Raw genomic sequence first — 27998 nt, forward strand, 5'->3', positions numbered from 1 at the left:
CTGGCATCTTGCCTCCGGAAGCACACTCATCCATGATGCTCCCTGGTCTCTTTACAACAAATACTGCAGAAGATCAGTTGTGATCAAAAAAAAAAGAAATGAAGGAAAGACAAGAAAAGGCAAACAATGGTTTTCTTTGGGGGCTAGGACTACAGATACTTCAAACTTTCTGTTTTACTTTACTGTCCACGTTGTCTTTGACAATTACGTAGTATTTATATGATGGGGGGAAAACTTTAAAATAAAAAAAAATTAGATTAGGTACATGATTGTACATAATAAAATTCCAACCTCAGAACGAAAAACACTTCCCTTGATGTCTAATGGTTGAAAGCAGGGAATTTTGAGACACAGTGACCTCAGTTCAAGTCCTAGTTCTATCACTAACTAGTTTTGTGATCTTGGGCAAATTTCTTTAATTCTCTAATCCTTGGTTTCCTCATCTATAAAGTGGGACAAAGAAAGCATCTACCTCTTAGTGTTCTTAGGAGGGCTAAATGAGATAATGCAGGTAACACGCTCAGCATAAAGCCTGTCACTTAAGTGATTGGTAAATATTAGTATTTTTAGCTAAGGAAATACTATTTGCAACAAAACTAGTAAAATATACCATCTTTTCTTTAATAGGATATTTTTACTATTACACTAATTTCATTTTCATATCATTTTACACTTAAAAGGCACTTTTTCACATTCTTACTCAGGAACACACACTCTACCTTAATATTACAATCTAACTATTTAATGTGAAGCTCCATCTGCTAGCTGGAAACAAAATCTTTCCCTCATCATATTTTCATAAATATAATAATTAATGCAAAAGCATGTAACGGTTACCACTATTAATTTCAGTTAAATCATACTAGAGCAGGAAAACAGCATTTTAGAGATTACATTATTTGTTTGTCTTCTGAATCCAAGTGATAGAAATTTTCAAAGAGTAAACATGATAAAGATTCAAAGGCCATTGTAAGAAATTAATTTCGGAATTAATATTTTAAAAGATTCAGTTGCCAAACTAAAGAAAATAACAAGAACGAGGCTAATTACACAGGAAATGTACAAGAAAACGTTGATAGTGAAAAAAAGTGATAAAAGTGGGCCTTTTTTTGATAAGAAAAAAGATCAGAATGAACATCAATAAACTTGGAGAGGCATGTCTTCACTGTAATATGGCTGTGTGTGAGTTAGGCAGATAATGATTTATCGCACATTGTGTGGGTGTGTATACCAGATGATTCATCTCAAATTATGCTCCTCGCATGTATCAGCTCAGGACATAAGATAGTGATTCTTTAAATTGTGCCCCATTGATGTCCAAAGGTTCAAATTTCAGCCAACTCTGGGGCCAGAGTGGGTGGGATAGAGAACAGACATGTTTCTGGACACCCCTCCATCCCTCAATTCAATTAAGGCCACTCTGCTCTTAACTGGGTTTGTTTACATTGCCTCAAAATATTTCATTTGCTCAAAAGATTCTGCAGCTAAAAACCACTGATCTAGAGCTGCTGATAACCTTTCACATACATGCATTTCACATCACAAAATCAACAGCACCCTTAAAGGTTCACATTGTACGTTTTCTATATAAAATTTTAAGTCCCACATTGTGTAACATAACTCTTCTACAAACTAAATAAATATGGCAGAATTTTTATTTTGTCCCTTGGTATATAATTTATACCACAAAAAGCATCTTCAAACCAGTCATTTGCCATATTATATTAAGGACAAGAAAATGTATTTTTAACTAGTCATTTTTGTTTATTGCATCTCATTTATATCAAAAGCGAAACCCAAAGTAGGATCCGTGCCATATCTGATATGTACACCTAAGACCTAAAACCTAAGAAAACCTTCAGCTCATGTGTTAGGCCATAAAAGTCTTTATTCAGGTTCATCTTTCTTTCATGTAGTTTTATTTTTCAAACATTTTCATTTGCTCTTGCTTGTTCATATTAGCAAATTGTCTCTACTAATAGTTTTCATGCTTAAAATCTAATTCAACTAGTTTCTTACATGAGCTGATTTTGTAAGTATCATCTGATTCCTAGATTTTTCCCACTTTCTAGGTAAAGTCAGCAACACGCTTCACTCACATAGCTATTCCTATACCTCTCCCATGACAGGCACAGCCACACTCCTTTGAGCAGAATGGGCCTTAGAATCTTTCTCAACACAGCACTCCAGACAATAATCGGGGAATGCATTATTGCTGGAGAACAAATGAAGTTTATTGCCATCTTGGCCTTAAAGGTAAGAGAACACAGTTAGCCCTCAATTATCAATAAGAGTTTTGACACCAGATGAAATTTCCTCAAGTGCAGACATTTTCCCTATTCTTTAAATATTTTATGAATTTAACCTAACAAAACCTAATTAAAATGGCAAATACAACCATTTTTGACCTGTAAAAACAATTTATGTTAACTAAACTTATTGTGGCATTTCACAATATATACATATATCAAATCATTATGTTGTACACCTTAAACTTATACAATGTTATATGTCAGTTATATCTCAATAAAACTGGAAAAAAAACAGCAATTTGAGCCTAATACATACAGGTATTCACACATATACACACATATATGAAATACAGTATATTCCTCACACAAATAATCTGACGGTCATTTCCTTTGGTGGAAGGAAATACTACTTCTCTTCCATTCATGAAGATTAAAAAGGAATGTAAAATCGAGTTCCATATGAAGAGCCATTTGCTATCTGATGACTGTGAAACAATAAAATGAGTCAAAAATAACTTAGTGCACTCTCAAAAGGCTGCAATCTCCAACAATTATTACAAGTAAAATCATTGTGAGAGAAAAGCTACAGTGAGCATGTTTCTGTAGTACCATTGTGCTTTTGTTCGTTTGAAATGGAAAAGAATCAACCTACCCAGCGATGTTGGCCATGGAGCTTAGCGCATCATATCCCTGAGCGATTGTGACTCTTGGAACCTGGTCCATGGCCAAAACTGTAGTTTTTCTTTTGGAAAGTTTATTTAGCAAGTCTGGATTTTGAGCCGGGTAAATAAAACTAATCAGTGTTCCTGATGTCTTTAAAAGGTCAGCTTCATGAACACCTAATGTTGGATTAACCATGGGGGCTCGCACCTGAGAAAAAAATCAAGTCACGGATTAAAAATATAAATACCTCCACCATATTTTTAAGTAAACAAGACAATTGGGTAATATACCATGATTGAAATAATAGTCCAAGAGTAAATCTTTCAGCAATAAATTTCTGACTAAATTCCTAAACAAGGCAAGGCACACAAAGATCTCTGCCATCTACCCTCTGACAGATGACCTATGAACTGGTCTGAGTAAAGAGTACACACACCTGGAAATAGTGTCAGGACAGGTTTGACAATGAACTGTAGTGCAGTGGGGAAATACGGAGGTTCTACAACAAACGTGTTCTCCCAAAACCTATTATTCTGGTAAGATTAAGAGACATTAGAATAAACAGACGGGAAGTTTTTATTGGGTGTTCAAAGTTTCAATTCTTGCTGATTTGGGTAAGCACAAATGTTTGGAGTAGTAAGAAGTTAAGAACATTGTAAACTAAAATCTCCAGGGTAGTATGTAGAGATTTATCTTCCAGAATATAATTCCAGAGCTTAATATTGCAGAAGAATATTTACAGAGGACCACAATTCAAACTAGCAGCCGTGCTGAACTGAGTTTAAGCAAAAAGCTACAATATATTCTGTTATGCTAAGAAGTATCAAGTCAGTCAATGAACACACACTCCACATTCTTAAAACTTTCAAATATCCATTTTTTAAAGCCGAATTTTTTAAAAATTCCATTTTAAAAGTGTTTTAAACAGTGTTTTACACCCAAGTTTAAAATCAATCTTCAATTAAAGTATATCATTTCCTTAGCTCCCAGTTCACAGCAGGGCTTTTAGGCGAGTAAGCACAGAAAAAACAGCTCTGAGACCTAAGTTTTAAAAGGAAATAGAAACACAAATACTGGGTCAATACTTCCATTTCAGAGTATTTCATCTCTGTTTACCTATGAGGTACCTTTATCTGGTATTCCCCATTTCTGTGGTTGATCTGGTGATGCATGTGATTTTAGGTTCTGGACTTTAATTAAAGACTCTGTGACAAGGTCTATTTTTCCTCAGTGAGAATCTACAATATAGATTTAATAAAAATCAGAGGACAACTTTGAATTAGTTCTACCAGCCCCTATCAAATGCTTAGCTGAGACTGCTGGCATCTGAGTAAGTTAAGCCAAAAGAATGTTTCCCTGAATGTGCTTTTCAGATCACTAGTTCCTCAAGATATTAACAAGTTTGACTCAAAAAGAGGTCCTAAGGTCAAGTAGTTGACAGGCAAGTACAGTTTAAGGCAAGTATAAAGTTATATAAGTTTCTATACTATAGGATTTCTCAGTGACTTTAACATGCTCATACACAGCGTGAATCTCTAAAAGGAACACAGAGCATTACCAAAACTTATGTGCACTCTACTAAACCTTTTTTGTAGGACATCTCAAAAGATTTTGATCCCTAGAACATACACTGGAATGGATTATACTTATTTTTCTATTTTCTCTAAGCTCTTTTACTATACAAAGTTATATCACCAAGTTTCTGTACACCTAAACACTTTAAAAACTTCAGCTGAATTCGAATTTATCTCTATAACATAACTTTACTATTAATTTTCTATAGCAAAAAGAGTTTTGTGTCTTCTGCAAAAACCATTGTTTTTTAAAAGTATATCAAGTTATTCAGTGAACTTTACATTTAAAAAAAAAAGCTATGTGATTGATTCCCCTTTAGAAATTAATACAGAAAAAAGCTGGTCTTTCCTGAAAAAGTCAGAAGCTTATTTTCACCTCATAATCATACTTATATAATCTATACTCCCTGATTGCCTTGGTTGTGGAAGGCTTAGAATTTAAGTTAATGATCAACTCTAGTAACCTATGCTGGACTCTTGACACAGTCTCTCTTCCTTTCTCTGTATTATTTTTTACTTCAGATTTTATTTCTAAAGTTCTTCAGCATATAGATTTCTATTCTATATTACCTTAACACCTTTTATTAAAGTAGGTAAGGCTACCTCGCCACTAGCCCAGTGCTGTTTTCTCCAGAACAGTCTTGCCCTCTCTAGAAATAGCACTAAACGTCAGTTAAATCGCTGTTCCTTCCAGGTATCAGAAGATCACTGAACATTCAGTCCCAGGAGTTCCATGCCTTCTTTCTATTCTAGTAGCAGTTAAATATTCACCTGTGGGTATTTTGGATCTATATGAACCACGTAGCACAAATTTTCCCTAGCCAATAGAAACAGAACTTCCACATAGCAAATGTAAAAAGGAAGATCCCTTTTTCTCCTATGGTCAGACATAGATCACATTGACTGATAAAAGTTCTACTGGAACATGAAGAATATTCACAACATGCAACCATGTCTTTGAGAAAAAGGTATCATTTGAAAATATGAAAAGCCGTAACAATAGAGAAAGCAATTTGACTTTTCTACAAGAAGATTTTGAAAAGACAGCATGCCATAAACAGAAGGGGAAAATGAATAATTACTTTGACCACCAAATCAGAGGCCAGCACTTCCTTCGCCCCTTGGATTTGGGCACCTGCTGCTCTGTAGTGATCATCGGAGAACTTGGAAGATTCACCAGCACCTGATTCCACAACAACGTTAAAACCCTGCTTCACCAAGGCCTGGACGCCAGCAGGAGACAATGCCACTCGCTTCTCATTTTGGAAAATCTCCTTGGGGACCCCAACAGTCAGTTGCTTATATGGAACTCCTACAAACAAAGGCAAAAAAAAATTTTGGTAGAAAACAACACCAAACATCAACATCTTAATAACAGAGTTCAGAAAATGAAAATGGGCAGTCTACTCAAAATATACTGCACATACAATTTGGTGTTCAAAATGATGTTTCTGATTCATAATCAAAATTCTTTGACTTTGTTTGATAGATAATGGGAAATTTTTATGCCCACTCTCCTAAAAATTCTAAATATTTTATTTACCCAAATGGTTCTCTTCAAAGCACATGACTAGCTTAGTTTGTTCTCAGGAAAAAATGCGTTGAGAGATCACTCACATTGCTAACTCTACTCTTTAAACTAACCATCTCGGGTTTACACTGTCCTCGTACTTACCTTTAAGGATGACAAAAGTAATTAACTATTTCAAAGAACATCTCTATACTAAACACTTCGATGTTCTATCACACCCAAAGTCCCCTTCCTGGCAATCTGGCCACATAGAATTCCTCCTAGATTTCCAAGTGCTGTATCTTGAGACCGTACAATCTTGGCCACAACTGATTAGAACAGAGGTCAGCAGCCAGGTCAAAAATAATAGTCTACAGGCCAGATATAAGGAAAACCAGCAGTCTATGAAATGACATAGAGGAACTCTGCCCAAGGGCACCCCATGTTAGCCAGTGACTACCCAACCTAACCAGGTTCTCTCTCAGGGAGTTTGATGGGAGACTCACAAAAAAGGTCAAAGAGAACAGAATGGAGCAGCAGCTATTTTTAAGCACTGCCATGAGGTAACTAAAGGGAGGCCAGTAGCAACAGTAGTAGAAACATCAGTAGTGGACACGTGAAGAGAAAATATGAGTCATAGCTACAAGATCCAGAACACCATTCCATTTCTCCAAGTAGCTGAAGGGTTTCTCGGCTCTCATACTTCTCAAGAATCCATACAATAAACTCTCATCACAAAATATAACCTGATACGATTCTGTTCCTTGCACCCAAAGAAGTGAGTATAATACAGAGTTAAAGTATTTATATATGATTCAGAACAGCTTTAGCTAAAATACATTAGTTTCTTCTGCTGTTTTACTCAATATGTGCATATAGATTTTTTTTAAATAAAGAGGATCTGCTTCTATACCTTTTACTAAAGTTCAGGAAGTCTACTCTAGCAATCTAAACTCTGATATACATAATAAGAAAATAAACCAAATTATCTCTATGGAGTAACTTATTCAGGGAGACCTTAGATTAAGTCAATCTAAAAATATCTGCATTTGAACGCAGTCTTAGATCCCACACTACTTAAGCAGTAATAATTGACAGTAAGCCAAAGACAAACATGGGCTGAATCTCACTCTCTACTTGAAGGTCAGGAAAGAAAACAATAGAAAGCTGGAAAATATTTTGGGTTGACGTGCAAAATTAAATCCCATATACTTATCTGGAGTTCACTTATCTGACAACCTCAAATTCTCTAGGCTCTACATACCACAAGTCAAGGAAGCTACCAAAGACAAATGAAGTGAAGTCACATCACAAGGATTTTGGAACCAGCCTGAAAGGGCTTCTACTGGCCAAATATGAGACAACTGGAGCATCAACAAGAATAATAATTAATTGCAATGTAGTAAAACACATCTAGGAATGATAAAATCCATGACTTCATGACGATACTCAAAAAATAAATGAATATTTTTTAAAAGTTTCATTGGTCAACTTTGGAGGAAGTAATGCGTGGTAGGCAGAATAATGATCTCCCATGGATACCCATGTCCTAACCCTCAGAACACATGAATATGTTACAATACGTGGCAAATGGGAATTACGGTTACTAATCAGCTGACTTGAAATAGGGAGATTATCCTGTATCATCTGGGTGGGCCCAATGTAATCACAAGTGTCCCTAAACGTGGACAAAGGAGGCAGAAGAGTCAGAGTCAAAGAGTAATTTGAAGATGCTATGCTGCTGGCTTCGAGGACGGAGGAAGGAGCCATGAGCCAAGGAATGCAGGCCGACTCCATAAGCTGGAAAAGGCAAGAAACAGATTCCCCACTAAGGCCTCCAACAGGAATGCAGACCTGCCAACACCTTGACATAAGCCTAGTGAAAGCCATTTCAGACTGCGACCTCCAGAAGTGTAAGATAATAAATTTGTGTTGTACGAAGCCAGTAAGTAGGTGATCATTTGTTACAGCAGAAATAAAAACACATAAGGCAACCAAGTGATTATTACCAACGCTAGTAAATAATGGAAAGAATCATTTATCTCATCTTACGAGTACAATCTCAGGGTAACTAAGTAATAGAGGGAAAGTTTTTCTTTATAGAAAAGTTCTAGCTAATAAATGAAGCTAGAGCGATGGAACGTCGCCATTTTAAGACCCCTGATAAAATCATGGGTTTAGTTAATGATCATCAAATGGCTGCTACAGGCTTGAGTGAAAAATTGATGGGAACTTCAAATACATGGATCATATTAACAATATCCAAACTCACTGACTAACCTTCTTGATATAATGCAATAGATAGTACCCAGCATCACCTATGAAATATCCCTGGCAAAAAAAGCAACCCTGAGTCTGATCAAGCCTCTAGATCAGCTGAATGTTACAGAAAATACAAAGGACAGAGAAACTGGTTAAATAATACCAATGGAATTCAGTCAGCCAAACCTAGAATGTGAGAAATTCTAAAGGGCAACAACTAAATTCTTTAACAAATAAATCAAAAAGAAAAAAGAGGAAGAGAATATACAGATCAAAAGAGACATAGCAAGCAAATACTACGGTGGACCCTGTCTGGATCATTATTTGAACAAGGCAACCGTAAAAAAAAAAAAAGAAAAGAAAAGAAAAGAAAAGAAAAGAAAAAACTGAAAAAATATGAATACTGACTGGAATTACTTTTCATGCTTTTCATATTGAAATCATGGTCCTATTAAGGAAGAAATAGAATCCTGATAGAGATAAATAATTATTCAGGAAATAGTCAAGAACCAGAAATCAAACAAACAAATAAAAAGTCTCATGCGTAGTCAATATAGAGATCTTGATGTACATGCATTTACTCACAAGGACAATTCTCATGTCTCAAAGAAGTTATTTACTTTTATTTTATACACAATTTTATCACACCAGGTTATCTGGCTTTCTGGAACACTTTAAAAAAAACTCTGCAGATAAAGTTGCGGGCTCTCAGGGGCAGGTACCCTGCCAATAGTGACTTCTCATGTGAGAACAAGAAAAGAGGCTGTAAAATCTATTAAAGGCAGATGTAAGAACTCAAAAAGCCTAGCAGTTTAGGGGTCCTTAATGCACAAACAGTCCTACAAACTTAAATAAAAAAGAAAGGCATTACTCTACCTGGCAAAGACTTGTTTGCCCCCCAAATATCCATCCTGTTCCTCTGCCTTAGTAACAGAATGCCATTTTTGGTTGAGTATGTTACCATCTAGAATAAAAGACTGAATGCCCGAGTCTCCCTTACAGCTAATAAGGTCCAGCTGTCTGCGTTCTGGCCAATCAGGTGTAGACAGAGGGCTGGGAGGGTCTCTGGGCATGCTTAAAGGGATCTGACTCAGCTTAGAAGAGCCCCTCTCAGACTCTCCCCCAACTGGCCTGCACCTCAGAACAGAAACAAGTAGGGGTCCTAGCAGGGAAGGCCTTGTGGGCCACTGAAAGTCTTCAGCTCTTACTCTGTATGAGCTGGGAAGCTAGCGGCAAATTTTGAGAAGACTGATGTGATCTTTCATTCGAAAAAGATTATTCTCGCTGTTGTGTACAGAACAAACTGTAGGGGGCCAGAGGTAGAAAGCAGAGAGCATTTAGGAGACTAGAGGAATATTTCAGGTGACAGATGATGATGGCTTGGGCCAGGATGATAACAGCGTGATGGCAAGAGGACAGATTCTAGATAGAATGTAGAGCTGATCTATACATACTAAGAGGATCTAGGATGACCCCAAGGTTTCTAACCTGAGCAACTGAGATGAAGTTGCTATTTACTAAACTGAGAAGCATTCTTGCAGATCACATTTGGTTCCTAATTCTTGAGCATAGATGAGCCATATAGGGTACACGTCCCCAATACTGATGAGGAGAGAGGAAGAGCGGCTAGGACAAATGGTTACTATGAGCAATAGTTTCCTGGGTACAACTCAACTGGTTTATCATTTTTCTTTTTCTATTATCTTTTCTTCTCTATGAGCACTGACAATCAAGAACTTATATACATGGAAAAGAGGCACTCATTTTCCATGAGGTATTCATTTGGTTTTTTATTCAAAATGATCACTCACAAGCACCAGGCTGTAAAACTACATGGCCTTCCTTTTATCTATCATCAGATCTCTCAGCTGCTAGGCCTCGAAGGTTTGATTTACGCACACTGAAGTGAGACTTTACCTGGTTTCACAGGGGCTTTACACCACAGCGCCTGATGAGTATGAAATGTTCGTAAAAAGTCCTTCTTCCCAGGTAGAACCTTACAGGATCCCAAATTGCTAAGAAAAGGACATGAACAGCCCGTCACCACTGTTTTCAGGAGGTTCGCCATGGTCATAGGAGCTCCCAACTTTCTGAATCCCCAATTTCCTTGACGGTAAATCACTAAAAGGAAAGAAAATAAAATATTTACTCGCCAACAAAAACATACTTTGTCTTTCGAACATCAAAAACATAAAAAAAAGGCTAATCCAAAGAGCTTGGAATATAACACAAATGTGGGCAACTACGGTGAATTTATTTGGCCAAGTTCTTTATTTACAGAAGATGCTTCAAAAGTTTCTTTCCAATTCAGGTATTTAAAACTTGGAATCCATTTTCCCACTGAAATCGTAGTTATAAAATCACTATTTAGTTCCAAGCCTAGATCACATAAGTCTAACTGATCCTTAATGTAGTTGGAAAGTTTTTTAAAAAATTGCTAGAGTCCTGTCACATCTTAAACAAAAGTTTTCTTCTACGTAAGCATATCCAGCAAAAATTGCATATAATCAAAGCTACCCTTAAATTTCCCTAAAATTTTCTAAAATACCGTAGAGTACAGTAGTAAAGCCACCATGTGTACAGAACACTGGCTTTCTATCCAGTGCAGCAGGGTCTCTCATCCTGTGAGACCCCCCAACAGAGGTGGAGTGAACACGAGATTCATGTTTGCCAAGTGCATGTCTCAAGAAAATTAAATATGCATGGGATATGACTCCAATAAAAAAAAGAAAGGAAGAGAAAAAATTCCATGGTTATCTTTATCACATAGCTTTCTGCCTGTAGACGTGGGCGTAACTAGGAACTTTTCTGTCAGTTGTTCTCACAAGTAGCCACTTTTTGCCAGCTCTAACGAGGCTGGGTGAAGCATCATTGACCTTTGCTGTTACTGAGGCTTCAATGGCTACCTCCACTGCTCTCCTTGGCAGATCCCCAGGGGTGCATGGAAGGCAGTCCCACCACACCCATGATTCCTGATGTTCCTCCATCTTTCTCTTCTTTCCTTCAAAAATTGGAAGAAGCAAAGGACCTGGAACTCTGCCCCATCATGTGGGCCCTCGCAGGGCCAGCACCTAAAGCCAGCAGACTCCACAACCCTTCTTCCAGCCTCCAAAAGAAGAAGAATCCAGCAAATTTTTAATTTCAGAACTGTTACCACAACTCCCTAAAGCAACTTCTTGCAACACCAGAAAGCAACACTAGGAATGGAAATCCTCAAGCCAGGTGGTGCTTATTCTTAAAATACCCTTTAATTCAACAAACATGTATCAAGGGCTGAGTCTCAGAGGCACAGCAGTTAGGAGCATCTGTAGAACCAAACTAGAGATAAGAAAAGTCAACGTGTGTTAATACCACAATGTACAGTAACGCCCAAGTTCAAAGTTCTTGGGGGATCAAAGAAGGAGATCATGTCCTCTTACAGGGCTCAGAAAAGAAAGGGAAAGTCATTCAAGATAGAATATGGAAAAAAGGCTAAGGAAGAAGGAATATTCAAGATGTGTTCATGCATGCAATCAAAAATGTACATGAATAATTCTCTACATTTGAACAGAAGGTTTTATATTTTCAAAGTGCTTCCAAATATTCATTTCATTTCAGTCCTAAAGCATTCCTGAGTCCCATAAATACTCTCCTCATTCATGCATGGGTCACTTAGGGTTATTCATGGCTGAGAATGGAGAGCAAACTGAGTTCAAAATTTAGCCACATATTCAAAACATTTACTGAAACTATGCCAAGAACTGAAGGAGATAGATATATAAAGATAACTCTTGTCTTGAGAGAGATTTTTTTCCTACCATTACTAACGACATAGTCCTATCCTACCCTCCACTTACCCTAGGATCTCTTCTTAGATCATCCCAGCTTTCCAATGACCACCTTTCTCACAGGGCTGATGGGGCTTACCAGACCTCATCAGCCAAAGAACAAAGCTCGCTCTATAGCTAGCCCTGTATTGTCTAAGTCTGCCACGCACTTGCTGTTTAACCTGAATCCTTCTGCGCCTCAGTCTGCTCATCTATAAAAGGAGCACAGGAAAGCTGGTTTGCAGGGCCCTGTTAGGCTCTAGAAATTTTATGATCAAATAAGATTTTGCAACACTTTAAAGCTGAAGTCCTATTCCATGGCCTGGAGACTGGAAATTTTGCCCTGCCTACTTGGAAAATGGTAATTTGATGTTGAGCACACCCCTGGCATCAGATGCCAATATGGCCAAGGCCTTCAGAGGCCAATTGCTCCCCCAAATTCCAGTTGATTCAGGTTATGAACATACAGGGCAGTGATCAGGAGGTAGTTTATAGGCAAGAGCCGTCCCTACACTAAGCTTGAATCAAATACAAATGACCGTGAAGGATATTCAGAGAATATTTGAACACTGTTATCACAAGCTGGTACTTGTTTACATTAAAGACAGGATTCCTTCTTAATTGTCACATTTTCCCCTAAAATAAAGTTCTCTGCTGTTTTATTATCCATTTGTTCCATAGCATTGAAGCAATGGAGAAAAACTACAACTCAAAATTGAAAGAAAAAAAATGTTTTAGTATGGCGTTCATACCGTCATTCTATGTAAGTTATTTGGGTATTTTCTCCCCTAATAGATATTCAAATTGTTGAGGGCAAGCACATGACCTAGAGAAGATAGCATAGAGGGGGTGGGTTCCAACTGTGGGTTGGAAGCCCCTACTCTGCAACTTAACTGTGTGACCTTGGCAAGTCAGTCAGTTAACTTCTCTGTACCTGTAATGGCAATATAACTATATTGCTATAATATGCCTGCTATAATTATAATGCTATAATAATAATAGCACCTACCTTATAGGGTGGTTGTGAGGATTAAGAAAACACAACACGTTTATTGCTATTACTATTCACTTTAGTATTACCTCTGGTCCAGTGCTCTGCACAAAACAGAGGAAATCAACAAGCATTTTTTGACTGAATGAATGAATAATTAGGGCCAGGTAAACTGAAGCCTGGTATCTATGGAACACACTCTCCAAGGAGTTTCAAGAAATTTCCTTTGAAAATGAAAGGCTGTGCAGCCTTATGGAAAACTGATTCCATCAGCAAAGGTAAGCAGTTGGAGCACATTTGCTGATAAGAATCGTAAACTGGCCATTCAATCAAAAAACAGCGAGGTTTGCTAATAAAAAGGGTGCGGTGGAGAAGAGGGGTGCATTTTAAATAAAAGTTGGCACGCAAGCCCCACGATTCCGCATGGAGCTTGTCCTACAAGACTCCTTAGGAACAGATCCCTCAGGGACTGCCCTGCACCTCAGGACGAATAAAGGACGCCTGCAACAGTAAACAAGCCACGCTTTTAAAGCGAGACATACCAACCAAGGACACAATACCCGACGGAAGCTTACACTGGCGGGCAACGCGGCCTTGCCCAAAGTCACCGGTACCGCCACTCCCTCAGCACCTAAACTGCCACCAGGCTGGCATCTGCCCGGGACCGCTATTTATAACCTTCCCCGGAAGCCCATTGGCGGAGGCTGCGTCAGAGGCAGTCCGCCTGCGGAGTTCGAATCAGCTCTGCCCCCTCCGCTGCCTCTCCCCCCTCGCCGGCCCGGGCCCACTCTCTGCCCGGGAGAAGCTTGCCCCGACCACCCCAGGCCGCCCCGACCCGACGTACGCTCGCAACTTTCGATCGCCACTTCCTATGTCTCCAGCCGGTCACTCACCCCGAATTCCCTCAAGGTTTAAGCACCATTTCGGGGCGTCCAGCTGCTAGCTCTCTGGGTGCACCCCCTATCGAGAGTCCTCAATGACCTCCCTCCCATCTCCCATCTTGCGGGCCGAAATGACCCCGTACAACTCCTGCCTCTCCCCAAAGCTCCCAGATCGGCACCTGCACAGCTGCCGCCTCGTCCCCTGCCATCAACGGGGTCCCAGTTGCCGAATCCACCGACCCACTCTCGTCCACGTCGCCCCAGCAAGAGACAAGAAACCGGGCCCTCAAGGCACGGTTCTCCTTCCCGGCCCAAGCCTCGGCCCGCGGGCGCCCGGGTGCACCCCGCGCCGGGTCACTGCCGACCCCGCCCCCTTCTGCTCTTTTGACAGGTCTCCCTCCCGGCGGTGGCCCGCAGCGTCCCGGCCGGCCCGCGCCCCTTCCCCAGCTGTGCCCCAGGCACGCTCACCTTGGCGGGGAGGCCGGGCGGCCGTGGGCGGCGCGCCGCAGGCCGCGAGGGGACGCCGTGCTGGCAAAGCGGGCTCGGGCCCCGCGGCACTGCGCCTGCAACCCGGAAGAACAGCCCCAACCCGGCGGCGGCGGCCACGTGACGGCGACGGAGCCCCCCCACCCCGGCCAGGCGCCCCTTCCCCGCAAGGCCTTTCTTCCCGCCTGCCCTCTTCGTGGCCGAGAGAGCGACCCCACGAACTGCCCCCTAGAGCGCAAAGGCCAGTTACCCCAAGGACCCCTTCCCTCTCCTCGGTGGCAGCCAAAATCCCTTTGTCTTGGGCTGGCCCCGCGGCCCCCCGCCCCGCCCCGCCCCGCCCCACGCATTCCCTTGGCCCGTCCTTGTCAATCAAACCTGCAGCCGAACCCGGGCGCTGAAGTTCTCAAGGCTACATTTGTCCTCCGCCCCTGCAGTTACGGTTACAAAGTGTGGTTTCCTCTCTAGTGTTCCGCCAGAACAAATAAGAGGTAATATAACTCCACTTGTGGTACCTGACTTTCCTCTAGCTCTCTAGGGAAAATCAGAACCTCTCTAACAGGAGAAGACGAAAAGGAAAGCGGGAGGAGGCCGGGCGGTGGTGAAGGGCGGGAATGAGTGTGTTGTTTTTCCTTTCGGGTCGAAGAGGTGGAGTTAAACTTTTCAGAAACGATGTGAAGGCCCGAAAATTAACACACATCTGTGTACTTGTCTTCCAACGGCTGGCCCAGAGAAGGCCGTGTATGTCCAACGGCTGGAGGGCAGCCTTGGTGGACGTTAAGTGTCCTGACTAGGTCTAGGCTGATTTTGGCAAAACTATTAAAGGACTCCAAAACATAATGACCTAGGTGTTCTTTGCACATAGTTCTGTTTCTTGGTCTGCAGGTGTCTTCTGATTAAAAATGGGAGGAAAAAAACAGAAAGTATAAAATGGTTCACTTACCCAAAGCTGAATCATCATGCAATGTCAGTACGGTCACTGCTTTTTATTTTAATTGAAATATTTAAGATGAGTAAAAGAATTCTGAATCTGAAAGACATAAGCCAGAACAGATATTCTACATCCTTAAAAAGAAAGAAACTGCAGGGAAACCCTTACTTTGGGAACATCTCTTGTGTTTAACCAGCACAAAATGTCATTCGACTAATGGACTCCCACTCCCCTTCAGACAAAGTAAAACACTGTCCTTGTCCTGCAAGAGTTCACAGATGGCAGAGGACACAGCCTCACGTTTTAAAGTAATAATAAACCATGATAAGTGCAACCTATAAAGACAGGTTCAAGATACTGCAGGTACAATGAGGCAAGAATAATTGATGAGTAATTGATAAAACTAAGTTCCTTTCACAATATGCGTAAATCAAATCATTATGGTGTACTCCTTAAACATATACAATGCTAAATGTCAATTATATCTCAATAAAACTGGGGGGAACTAAGTTTTTGTTTTAAAACACTTGTGGGGGGATGCATGTAGTAGAGGTTTGCTTCTTTTCTTTTCAAGGCTTAAAACTCAGTGGTTCCCAGCTGGGGAGAATTTTGTCCTACAGTGACTGGAGATATTTTCATCGTCACAACCGGAAAGGGGAGGCACCTAATGGGTAGAGGCCAGGGATACTGCTAAACACTCTATATTACACAGTCCCTTACAACAAACAATTATCTGGTCCCAAATGTCAGTAGTGCTAAGATTAAAAAAACTCTGGCTTAAATAAATGCTCAATGAGTTATTTTACTTGACTGACTTAAGATAATATCACATCAGAACAAATCCAAAGACGACGAGTCACCTTTCACTTTTCCTGTTAAATAGTAAGCATATGATAATTTTTAAATTCATTCTGCTCATTTGTCCAAAACAATTTGGGTGCTGTTGCTCCAGATGAAAACATCTGTCATTTGGAAGGTTCTATTTTAGGTCATAAGCTCCTACAAAGTAATTACAATATATTCATGGGAGTCCCCAAAGAAAATTGAATTAAGTTCCAAAAGTTTGTTTGTAAATTAATTTTTTCTGAATCTTAGCACTGTCTTATATAAAATTTTTGCAAAGATTTTATATTCCCCATTAAGTTGTGAGGGGTTTGTCTATTTTGATATGTGCTCCTTCCTCCTTGGCTTTCTCAGCATCCACACCCCTATTTAGAACAGTACCTCTCACATACAGGCACATTTTCACTGCAGATTGTTCTATGATTGGATAATTTTAAATTTACTTTAAAATCACGATACACATCAAAATTTAAACCCTCTGAAATTTAGATTTTGTACCCACAAATGCTTAAAGATAGTATTTAATATTTAGAGTCCCACCCAAAAGCAAAAAAGGTTAAATCTTTAGACGAATGTAACACACCATTAGAGTCTGCTTTGAAACCTCAAACCAGAGAGGTGCCCAATAGCCAAAAATCAAAATGTAGACTGAGCCTGAGATGATAGGTGATCAGAAACTGAATTCTGGTGGGGGAGAGAGGAGGCGGTTAAGAGGGACATTTGTACAGTGACAGATGGAAACCAAACTTTTGGTGGTGAACACAATATTGTCTATACAGAAGTCAAAAGATGATGATGTACACCTGAAATTTATATAATGTTATAAACCAATGTTACCGCAATTAAAAAAAATTTTTTTAACTGAACTCTAAAGACAACATGTTACCAAAACTCTGCATCTAGTTAAAGCCAGGCCAGAGAACAGGTCAGTTTAATGTGTTTTCATTGTGGTTATTACATTAAATAGTTACCAGCAGTTTATTGTTTCAAGCTTATCTTTTATAAGTAATTATTAGCAAAGTGAACCACTCCAATGAGAGTGTATTCTTAGACTCTGGGCATTTTTAATCATGCAGACACCTGACAGATTTTAAGGCTACCATTACTAACCCAATCTCAGCCTCTTCTCCCAGGCAGACCCAGACAAGAGTGTGTTTGAGGTTAGGAAACAAATATTAACCAGCTAAATGAACTTACACTAATCAACATTAATTGGAAAAAAATTGAAGAGAACTGACATTAAACAGCCAGCACAGGGTTAAATAATTGGCAATTTGTTTATTTAAGTAAAACCAGTTTGGAATTAGAATTGTTGTGAGCATCTAAAAAACTAGCTCTTAGCATAAATTTGTGGATATTGTTCTCTCCATATAGTAAGTGCCAATGATAAAAATCCATGGTATTTTTTTATGGGTGTAAAAATTTTTTTATTTAATGAAACATTGTGGGCCTGGGAAGATGGTGAGGGATAGGGGGCCATATTAGCATCCTAGGGCTGCTATAACAAATTACCACAAACTGGGTGATTTAAACCAACAGAAATGTATTCTCTCAGAGTTCTGGAGGCCAGAAGCCCGAAATCAAGGTGTCAGCAGGGTTGAGTCCTCCGGAGGCTCTGAGGGAGGAACTGTCCCATGCCTGTCTCCAAGCTGCTGGTTGTCGGCAATCCTTCGTGTTCCTTGGCTTGTAGACACATCACTCCATTCTCTGCCTTCTCTTCACATTGCCACCTTCTCTATGTGTCTCTCTGTGCCCAAATCTCCCTCTCCTTTCTCTTATAAAAACATCGCTCAGTGGATTTAAGGTCTGCCGTAAATCCAGGATGATTTCATCTCGAGATCCTTAACTAGTTACCTCTATAAAGACTGTAATTCCAAATAAGGGTGGTCACAAATTTTGGCGGGACACTCACTATTCAACCCACTACAGTGGCATTCTGTGTGTTTAAGGGTACTATAATGTAAAGATGGTTTTTTGGTTGATTTTTTTTAAAACATGGATAGATTTACCAGTTCTTGAGTTTAAAGTGAAAATCCAAATTATTTGGGGAAATTCAGGTGAAAGTCGTTTTGTATTAATAATTAGAAGAATTTCCTTATATATTTGTTTTGCTTTCTTAATAAAGATTCAACCTAGTTGAATTTTTCCTTAGTTTTTTAATAGTATATATAACTATATATATTATATAGTTATTACCATTATCAAACTACAGTCATGTGCCATATAACAACATTTCAGTCAACCGTGAACCACAACAGTGGTCCCATAAGATTAGTACCATATAGCCTAGGTGTGTAGCAGGCTATAACATCTAGGCTTATGTGAGTATACTCTATGACATTCACACAACAACAAAATCCCCTAACAACACATTTCTCTAACATATCCCTATCATTAAGTGATACATGACTACACTTGATTATAAAATTCCAGAATAGCAGTTAACATGTTTATATTTAACTGTTTAAATAGTGCATTTGATGAAAACTCTAGTTCAGATAATTTTTCTTTTTTAATGTACTGTTGGCACTTTTTTTTTCTCCTTCCTTGCCAAAGCCCCAATACATAGTTATATATTCTAGTTGTAAGTCATTCTAGTTCTTCTATGTGAGCCACCACCACAGCAAAGCTACTGTCAGATGAGTGGTGTGGTTCTGCGCCCAGGAACCCAACCCAGGCTGCCAAAGCAGGGTGTGCCAAATTTTAACCACTAGGCCATCAGGGCTGGCTCTCAAATACTTTTTAAACAGTTTGGTGAGATATCATCTCTTTGTAGATCATTGTTTGTTTATTTTGCTGAGGAAGATTCACCCTGAGCTAACATCTATTGCCACCATGACAGCATGGCCACTGACAGACCAGAGGTGTAGGTCCATGCCCAGGAACCGAACCCAAGCTGCTGAAGCGGAGTGCACTAAACTTAACCACTAGGCCACCAGGGCTGGCCCTGTAGATCTTTTTTCATGCTAGATGTTACCCAGAACAGGAAAGGAAAAACCACAATTTCTCACCTCCATTGTCTTTTGTCATACCACTCTCCTATCTCCTCCTACTTCTTTAACCATTCATTCCAAGTTCTTTCACCACTTAAATGTGCAAATGTTTCAAATGTTCCCTTGACCCTCTTTCCTTTCAACTCTAATACTTTGTTCCTGGAAGTCCAATGTCAGTTGTTCTATGACAACTCCCAAAGCTCAATGTCCAGCCCAAATCTCTCTCCTGAGCTCCAGACTCACACAGCTAACTGCCTCCTGGTCATTTCCATTGAGATATCCACAGATGTCTTAAACTCGACATGAGAAAACTTCTCCTTTTCCTCTCCTGTTAGACATAACAAAATACTTGATGCTTCCCAAATGTATGAAGCTATTCTACGCCCCACCCCCTGAGCCTTTTTATAGGAATGGAATGCTCTCCTTCCCCACCCTACTTTTTGCAAACCTGTGCTCATCCTTGGGGTCTACCTTTTGTCTCTTCTTCTGTGAAGCATTCCAGGATGCCTTATTGGACTCATTTCCCTGAGCTTACTACAGTGCTTGGCACAGAACAGATGCTAAATAATTATTTTGCAGGTTGTTGTGAAGAAGAGAAAAAACTTGTGTAAAGAAGATAGCTCAGGGTATGGCACATAATAGATTTTCAAAAGTGTACCCCGTTCAATTTTAGCAAAGGTGCAAAGGCAATTCAGTGGAGAAAAGAAAGGCTTTTCAACAAATGGTGTTGAAGTAATTGGACATCCACAGGCAAAAAAAAATTTAATGAACCACAACCTAAATCTCACAGTTTATACATTAAATCAGAATGAAATACAGACTTAAATGTAAAACGATAAAACTTTCAGAAAAAAATAGGAAAAAATCTCCGAGACCTAGGGCTTGGCTTGACACCAATGATATGATATATAGAAGGAAAAATTGACAAATTGAGCCTCATCAAAATAAAAACCTTTAGCTCTGTGGAAGACCTGGTTAAGAGGGTAAAAAGACAAGCTACAGACTGGGAGAAAATATTTGCAAAACACATTTCTACAAAGGACTTGTATTTAGAATACATAAAGAAGTCTCAAAACTCAACCACTTAAAAAAAATTCAAATAGAAAATGGGCAAAAGACATATTTTACTGAAGACGAATATAAGCACGTGAAAAGATGTTCAATATCATTAGTCATTAAGTAAATGAAAATTAAAACCACAATGAGATATCACTACACATCTATAAGAATGTCTGAAATAAAACATAGTGACAATACCAAATACTGGCAATTATGGGGAGAAGCTGGATCACTCATACATGGCTGATGGGGATGTAAAATTGTACTAGTCACTCTGGAAACCAGTTTGGTGGTTTCTTAAAAAACTAAACATGCAACTACCATATGACCCAGCAGTTATACTCCTGGGCAGTTCTCCCAGAGAACTGAACACTTATGTTCACGCAAAAACCCATACATGAATGTTCATAGTAGCTTTATTCATAGAAGCCCCAAACTGAAAATAACCCAGAAGTCCTTCAACAGGCGAATGGTTGAACAGATTGTTGTTGTACATCCTTAAAATGGAATACTTCTAAGCAATGAAAAGGAATGAACTGTTGATATACACAACAACTTGGAAGAATCTCCAGAGAATTATGCTGAGAGAAAAAAAGCCAATCTCAAAAGGTTACATGCTCTATGATTCCATTTATATAACATTCTTTTTTTTTTTTTTGAGGAAGATTAGCCCTGAGCTAACTACTGCCAATCCTCCTCTTTTTGCTGAGGAAGACTGGCCCTGAGCTAACATCCATGCCCATCTTCCTCTACTTTATATGTGGGACGCCTACCGCAGCATGGCTTTTTGCCAAGCAGTGCCATGTCTGCACCCGGGATCCGAACCTGCGAACCTCGGGCTGCCGAGAAGCAGAATGTGCGAACTTAACTGCTGCACCACCGGGCCGGCCCCCAACATTCTTGAAATAACAAAATTATGGAATAGAGACTAGATTACTAGTTTCTAGAGCTTAAGGAGGTGAGGGTGGATGTGACTATAAAAGGGCAACCGGAGAGATTTTTGTGATGATGGAAATGTTCTGTATCTTCATGGTATCAGTCAATATCCTGATTGTGACACTGTAGTATAGTTTTGCAGGATGTTACCACTGGGGAAACTAGGTAAAGAGTACAGATGTTCCCTCTGTATTATTTCTTACAGCTGCATGTGAATCAACAATCATCTGAAAGTAAAATATTTAATTTAAAAAAGAAACCTGGCAAGTATAGTAAAATGTCAATGGTAGAATCTAGGTGGTGGATATACAAGTGAGTATATAAAATTCTTTCAAATTAGCTGAATTTTTGCAATTTTTCTAGTAAAACTAGAAAGAAAAATTTAACATTAACTATTGTAGTTGTACTGAGACAAAGTCTGCCCACTCCTATAATGTAAAGGATAGAAGTACCATGGATTCAACTCATTAGAATCAGCATTCCTAAGGGCCTCTTTCCCTGTGTCATGGGTTTGTCAAATGAGTTTGCCCATGGAACAAGAAACCAATTCCATGAAATGGTTTTTCACACAGTGGGGCTTTTCTGAAGTAGAGAAAGCAAATGTTGGTGGTTCAAGATACCTCCTAAGTTTGGGGGTAAAGATTTTTTCTTCCTCCTCCCATCCCATCTCACCTGTAGTCAGCATTTCCAGTCCTATTAGGTCTGCTAATGGTCAAATTCCCCTCTCTACTGATCTTTTTCTCCCTAGAATGGCCAAGGTACTCTAAGGATTGCATTGCTCACTCTACTGCTAGGTGATATTTTAGCTGCCACATCTTCTCTGTTGTGGCTTTTGAGTAGAGGACACAATTACAATAATTTACAGCATTACCTCAAACACTTTAAGTAGCTTCAAGGAAAAATTCATTTCAGAGCTTAAACTTGGCAAACCTGAAAAGTATGTATAAATCCATAGTGATGATTAGGGGTTCTTTGTTTCTTAATCTCCATAATGGGCTCAAGAGTACAAAAGCGGGCTGGCCCCGTGGCCGAGTGGTTGGGTTCACGTGCTCCGCTGTGGTGGCCCAGGGTTTCGCTGGTTCGGATCCTGGGCACGGACATGGCACCGCTCGTCAGGCCACGTTGAGGCGGCATCCCACACGCCACAACTAGAAGGACCTGCAACTAAGATATACAACCATGTGGGGTGGGGGGCGCGATTTGAGGAGATAAAGCAGGAAAAAAAAAAGAGAGAAGATTGGCAACAGTTGTTAGCTCAGGTGCCAATCTTTAAAAAAAAAGAGTACAAAAGCATTTGGCATGCCACCTTAGGACACTAAGGAGAGTTAAAATTTGCGTAATATTTTACACAGCACTTTCCCATGTATTTCTTCATTGGATTATTTCAATAATTCTGAAGTAGTATTGTTATTCCTGTTTTAAGATAAGAAACTGGCTTGAGGTTAACTGACACATCTAAAGTCACATCAATAGATATTGCTGAGACTTAAATGTAGACCTTCTGGACTCTAAATCCAGTGATTCCCGGTGGGGAAGAGTATCCTCCAGGTAGGGGATGCTAAGATGACTGAACTCTGGGAATGAAGGTACCAAGAGAAGTAAGGAAAACAGAGGCCCCTTCAAAGAGAGAGATGCCTCTCTGAACATCAAGAGGCCCTCTCATTTCCCCCTCCCCACTGACTTGCCTGAATTACACCTACTACTTCATTTCATTTGAGATAAGACCTTCTCACAAGCCTTTCCTGACCACCCAAGGTTGAGTTAGGTAACCTCCCCTAAGACCCAAGTTTTAACATAATTATAGTGTGTATCATTCTGCCTTATTACTGCCTATTTGTCTGATTGCTGCACTTAAGCGTAAGCTTCTTCAGGACATATTTTATCTTATCCATTGACATGTCATGAACACCTAACAGACTGTCTGGATTTATTAGGCAGCCAACAAATATTTGTTAAAACAAAGAAAAACATTGTGAGTGCCCTGTAGGAGTTGAAACAGGAAGAAGATACTGGCTTTTGACCTCACGCCAACAAAAAGGGCAGTGAATAGATTGTGCCAGAGAGAGAAACAGAACGCACCAGTAGCAAAAGACCTCTTACTTGATATTTGTACATTAAACATTGATGTTCCTAATTGTCTTTCAAATGCCAAATTTAGACTCTGAAAAGAGCATTTCCAGCTATTACATTACCTTGCTACTGGCCAGCAAGCACTTCAGTTCAATTAGTTGAATTGTGCAGTTAGTAGAATATTGCATGTCGTATTATTCACTCAGAACTCTAAAATGTTCAACTCCGATATCTCATGCGCTCACCACTGCTTTCTTCCTTTCCAATTCCCTTACTTCTGTCTCTTCATCCTCCTTTTCCTTCCAATCTATCACTTATCTTTTGTCATCAACCCTTTCTCTATCTAGCTTAAACCATGAACAGCCTCTTAGCCTCTTTGTCTTTACTCTTCTGCCTTAACTTCATAATGAAATTACACTTCCACTAACAGGTTTCTCAGTTCCTACACCAGGTTGTCAAGAGAAAAGTCACAGAATTGTTCAGTGTTACCTCTACATGTCCCTGGTCTCCAACCTCAGTGGGACTTTCTGAACCCCCCAGCAGTTCTCCTATGCACATCCACTCCCCCATCAGCTTCCTCTCCCAGAGCAGCTTTTGCAACCATTTCCCACCCTCACAGCAAAGACATTTCCTCTCTTTTACTGAGAACACGGAGGTCATCTTAAGTTTCCAGCACCCTCCCCCTCCTGTAATTTGTCTGCGGCTCCTTCCTTTTTTTAGTGAAAGCTTTTCTCCCATCCAAAGTTATTCCTGCCACCTGTACTCTGAATTTATGTTCCACCGCCTCCTCTGGTCCTTTATTCCCCTAATTTTCCCCCTTTTCCCTGACATGTTCCCTCGCCTCACTGTCTTTAGCAAACAAACTCATGTTCCTCCCACCTTTTAAAAAAACTATAATAACAACAAAAACGTCTTCAATACACTTGTCTTGCAAACTTTCCATATCTCTCCCATTTATTTCCCCATCAAGCTCAGAGCTGTCTATACTTCCTGATACTCACAATTGTTTGCACCCAAATCACTCACAAATCTATATTATTCCAATTGTTAATATCATTGGAATGCCCATTTATTAATTTTTAGTGAGAAATATAGCTCAAGGAGAGTAGAAGGTTTGCATCAGCATGTCCCACTGATTCCAGAGACAAAGTGCAGCATATTGTTTCAGCTTGTAGACTCTGAACTTAACAGAACTGAGTTGCTAACTATTTATGTCATCTTGGGCAAGTCTAGTAACCTCTCTGAACCTCAGTATTTAAATCTACAAAATGGGGTAAGTAATAGTACCCACCTCAGAGGGTTGTTTTAAAGATTAAATGAGACAATTAAATAATTCATGTAAAATGTTTACTTGGACTATAGTAAGTGCTAAATATTAGCTATTATTATGATTGCTATTGTTCCTCTCAAAATGCAAATTTAGGCAGATAGTCAAATTATGATCAGAATGCAGAATGTTGCATGGTGAAGGAGGACTTGTTTCCCAGAGGCAGTTGTTCATTTAGTTGTGTAATGGCTCAGGCAGGACACACCCGCCAAGGTGTATAGAGTGCTCAAGCTCAGAAAATGGTGCACTTTCATAGATTCTTTAGACTCCTACTCGTATTTAACATCTCTGCAACATTTGACACTCTTGGGCTCACCCTCTTTAACCTTCTATTCCCCACTGGCTTCTCTCAGTTTTAGTCCTATGTAAACAGAGTAAACAGATTCCTCGTCTTTAACTCAGCCATTAAACTTGGTGCTTCTCTTTCTCTTCTGCCTCTATACCCTTTTCCTAAGAAATCTCACTTCATCCTGTAGCTTCAGCTCTCAAATCTCTAACTCTAGGCAACACTCTTCTGAACTCCCACTCCATAACTTAACTGTCCACTGAACAATTCCACTTGGTTGCTCCAGGTGCCAAATGAAATGTCCAAAATGGAATTAGTGAGAGTCTGCCCCACTATGGTGTATCCATTCTTAGGGACTGAGGCAATGAAGTCGGAATCCTGGGAGTCGACCTTATCTCTAGCCTCTCATTAAGCCTCACATACATCTGTCAACTTCTTCCTAAATATCTCTTGAATTTGACCCTTCTCTCCAACCCCACTCCCACTACCTTAGTAGCCACCACCATTTTTTGCCAGAATTTCTGCTATGGCCACCAAACAAGTCTTCTTGCTTCTGGTCTCATACACCTCACACCTAGTAATCTCAAGGCCCTGCATATCCTCAGCACCTAGAACAGTGTTTGGCACAGAGTAGACATGCAATAAATATTTATCGAATGAATGGATGAGTGAATGAATGAATTTCTATCCTGGTGGAGTTTATAGTCCAGCTAAGAGATTAACATTAAACAAGTAAGCACACTAGATGTTGGGGACAGCCCCAGCAGCACTCCTGGCTCTCAGACACAAAGATGTTTTGGAGCCCTAACCCAGATGGGAATCAAGTGCTGACTGGCTGGGGCTATAATTCATAGCAGGCCCAAGAGACCAGGAGAGGAAGACAATTTACACAATGAGACCCAAGAGAACAAACACATCAGCTAATTCTTCTTCTCTCTCTTAATGATGCCCCCACTAATTTATAATGATGTGAAAGTTGCTGTGATGATTTGGGTGGAGAGGAGTGAACTGAACTAGCTAGGAAATGGTTGAGAGTGATGGAACAAGATGGAACAAGGCTTATGTATATGCGTTTGGTTTTTAAAACTTTTTATTTAGAATCAACGTAGATTCACATGCAGTTGTAATAAATAATACAGACAGATGTTGTTTACCCTTCACCCAGTTTCCCCTGATGATAACAGCTTGTACAACTGCAATACAGCCAGGAAATTGGCAATATACAATCCACCTACGTTAGTTTTACATGCACTTGTGTGTGCATGCCCCCCCCCAATGCATGTATTTAGTTCTATGCAATTTTATCACATGTGTAGATTCATGTGACCACCACCACAGTCAAGAAAAAAATAGTTCCATCTCAAGGATTCCTCATTGTACCTACCTTTCAATAGCCATACCTACTTCCCTCCAAAACTCACCCCCTCCTTAACCCCTGGCAACCACTAATCTGTTCTCCATCTCTATAATTTTGCCATTTGAAGGTTGTGTAAGTGGAATCATATAATAACCTTTTGAGATTGGCTTTTTTTCTTCTCAGCATAATTCCCTTGAGAGCTGTCAAAGTTGTGTGTATCAGTAGTTGTTCCTTTTTCTTGCTGAGTAGTATTCTGTGGTATGAATGTACCACAGTTAGACGATTCATCCCTTAAAGAACACCTGGGCTGTTTCCAAGTTGGGGCTATTATGAATGAATCTGCTGTAAAAATTTGGGTTACAGGTTTCTGTGTGAACATAAATCTTCATTTCTCGGGCATAAATGCCTAGTTTGGGCTGCTTTAAGAAAATACTGTAGACTGGGTGGTTTAAACAACAAATTTATTTCTCACAGTTCTGGTGGCTGGGAAGTACAAAATCAGGGTGCCAGGCTGGGCAGGTTCTGGTGAGGTCCCTCTTCCTGGTTTGCAGATGGCCATCTTCTTATTATGTCCTCACATGGTGCAAAGAGGACTCTGGTCTCTTCCTCTTCTTATAAGGGCATGAATCCCATTATGGAGGCTCCATCCTAATGACCTCGTCTAAACCTAATTACCTTCCAAAGACCCTGCCTATTGGGGATTAGGGCTTCTACATACAAGTTTGGATAGGACACATTTAGTCCATTGCATTCTGCCCCTGGCCCCCAAAATTCATGTCCTTCTTGCATGCAAATACATTCATTCCTCCTACCAGCCCCAAAAGTCTTAACTCATTCCAGTATCAACTCTAAAATCTGAAATCCAAAATCTCATCTAAATGTCACCTAAATCACATATGGATGAGATTTAAGGTACAATTCATCCTGAGGCAAAATTCCTCTCCAGTTGTGAACTGGTGAAACCAGCTAAGTTATGTGTTTACAAACTACAGTGGTGGGACAGGCATAGGATAGACATTCTCATTCCAAAAGGGAGAATAGAAAAGAAAGAAGGGGAGATGGGCCCAAGCAAATCCAAAACCTGGCGAGGCAAATTCCATGATATCTTAAGACTTGAGAATAATCCTCCTTGGCTATATGGTCTGCCCTCCAGGCCCACTGGAGTGCCAAAGGATGCCACTCCACATCTTGTGGGGGTTGCATCTCCAGGGCTCTGCCAGGCAGGGGATCATACTCCAAAAGCTCTGAGCAGCACTGTCCCCATGGCTTTGGTTGGAGGTTGTCTGGCCTGTTGAAACCAAGGTGGTGGCCCTGATGACCTCTGAATCACTTTTGGGGGCCATTCATCCCCTTTCTTGAAGAATAGCACAAATTCACAGTTGAATAGTTTATCATCCTGTCCCATACATTCGAAGTCTGACAGCTTTTTCTCCATTGTCCAATAACATCGTCCTCATTTCTTTTTTTTTTAGAATTATATACTTTTAATTTTTATGCTGTGTATTATCTCTTTCTGATTATAAATTTTAAATATACAAAATGTATAAATTAATAAATGAAATTTGTGAGTAATCACAGGACACAGAGAGTAACCACTGTTGGATTTGTGATGTGAACTTTCTCATTCTCTCTCTGGTACGGATAGAGCTGTCATTTCTTGAGTGATTACCAAGTGCTTGGAGAATTTTACATGTATTAAGGAAGTTCACTCTCACAGCAATCTTCTGAGGTGGGTACAAAGATTATCTCCAATTCATCAGTGAAGTTCAGCTTC

At 39.9% G+C, this 27998-nt stretch overlaps 2 protein-coding genes across 9 annotated transcripts in view; one reads left to right on the plus strand and one right to left on the minus strand.

The window, feature by feature from the left end:
* Positions 1-15053, minus strand: part of NNT (nicotinamide nucleotide transhydrogenase) — an 81313-nt gene extending 66260 nt beyond the window's left edge. For 2 of the 7 annotated variants that reach the window (XM_070587610.1, XM_070587613.1), the window contains exons 1-4: positions 14408-14567; positions 10179-10382; positions 5572-5801; positions 2905-3122 (exon numbers count right to left, since the gene is read on the minus strand). In XM_070587610.1, coding sequence (XP_070443711.1) covers positions 2905-3122; positions 5572-5801; positions 10179-10335 — 605 coding nt within the window. In that variant the 5' untranslated portion in view covers positions 10336-10382; positions 14408-14567. Of the gene's footprint in view, positions 1-2904; positions 3123-5571; positions 5802-10178; positions 10383-14118; positions 14568-14800 lie in introns of those variants that run through there. The other 5 variants (XM_070587611.1, XM_070587616.1, XM_070587612.1 and 2 more) reach the window with 4 other exon arrangements.
* PAIP1 (poly(A) binding protein interacting protein 1) overlaps positions 14774-27998 on the plus strand; it is a 45553-nt gene continuing 32328 nt past the window's right edge. For both annotated transcript variants that reach the window (XM_070587617.1, XM_008541400.2), the window contains exon 1: positions 14774-14913. The gene's annotated coding sequence lies outside the window, so the exon portion shown is untranslated. The remainder of the gene's footprint in view (positions 14914-27998) is intronic.

Source organism: Equus przewalskii, chromosome 20, assembly GCF_037783145.1.
Source record: "Equus przewalskii isolate Varuska chromosome 20, EquPr2, whole genome shotgun sequence".
Taxonomy (NCBI): domain Eukaryota; kingdom Metazoa; phylum Chordata; class Mammalia; order Perissodactyla; family Equidae; genus Equus; species Equus przewalskii.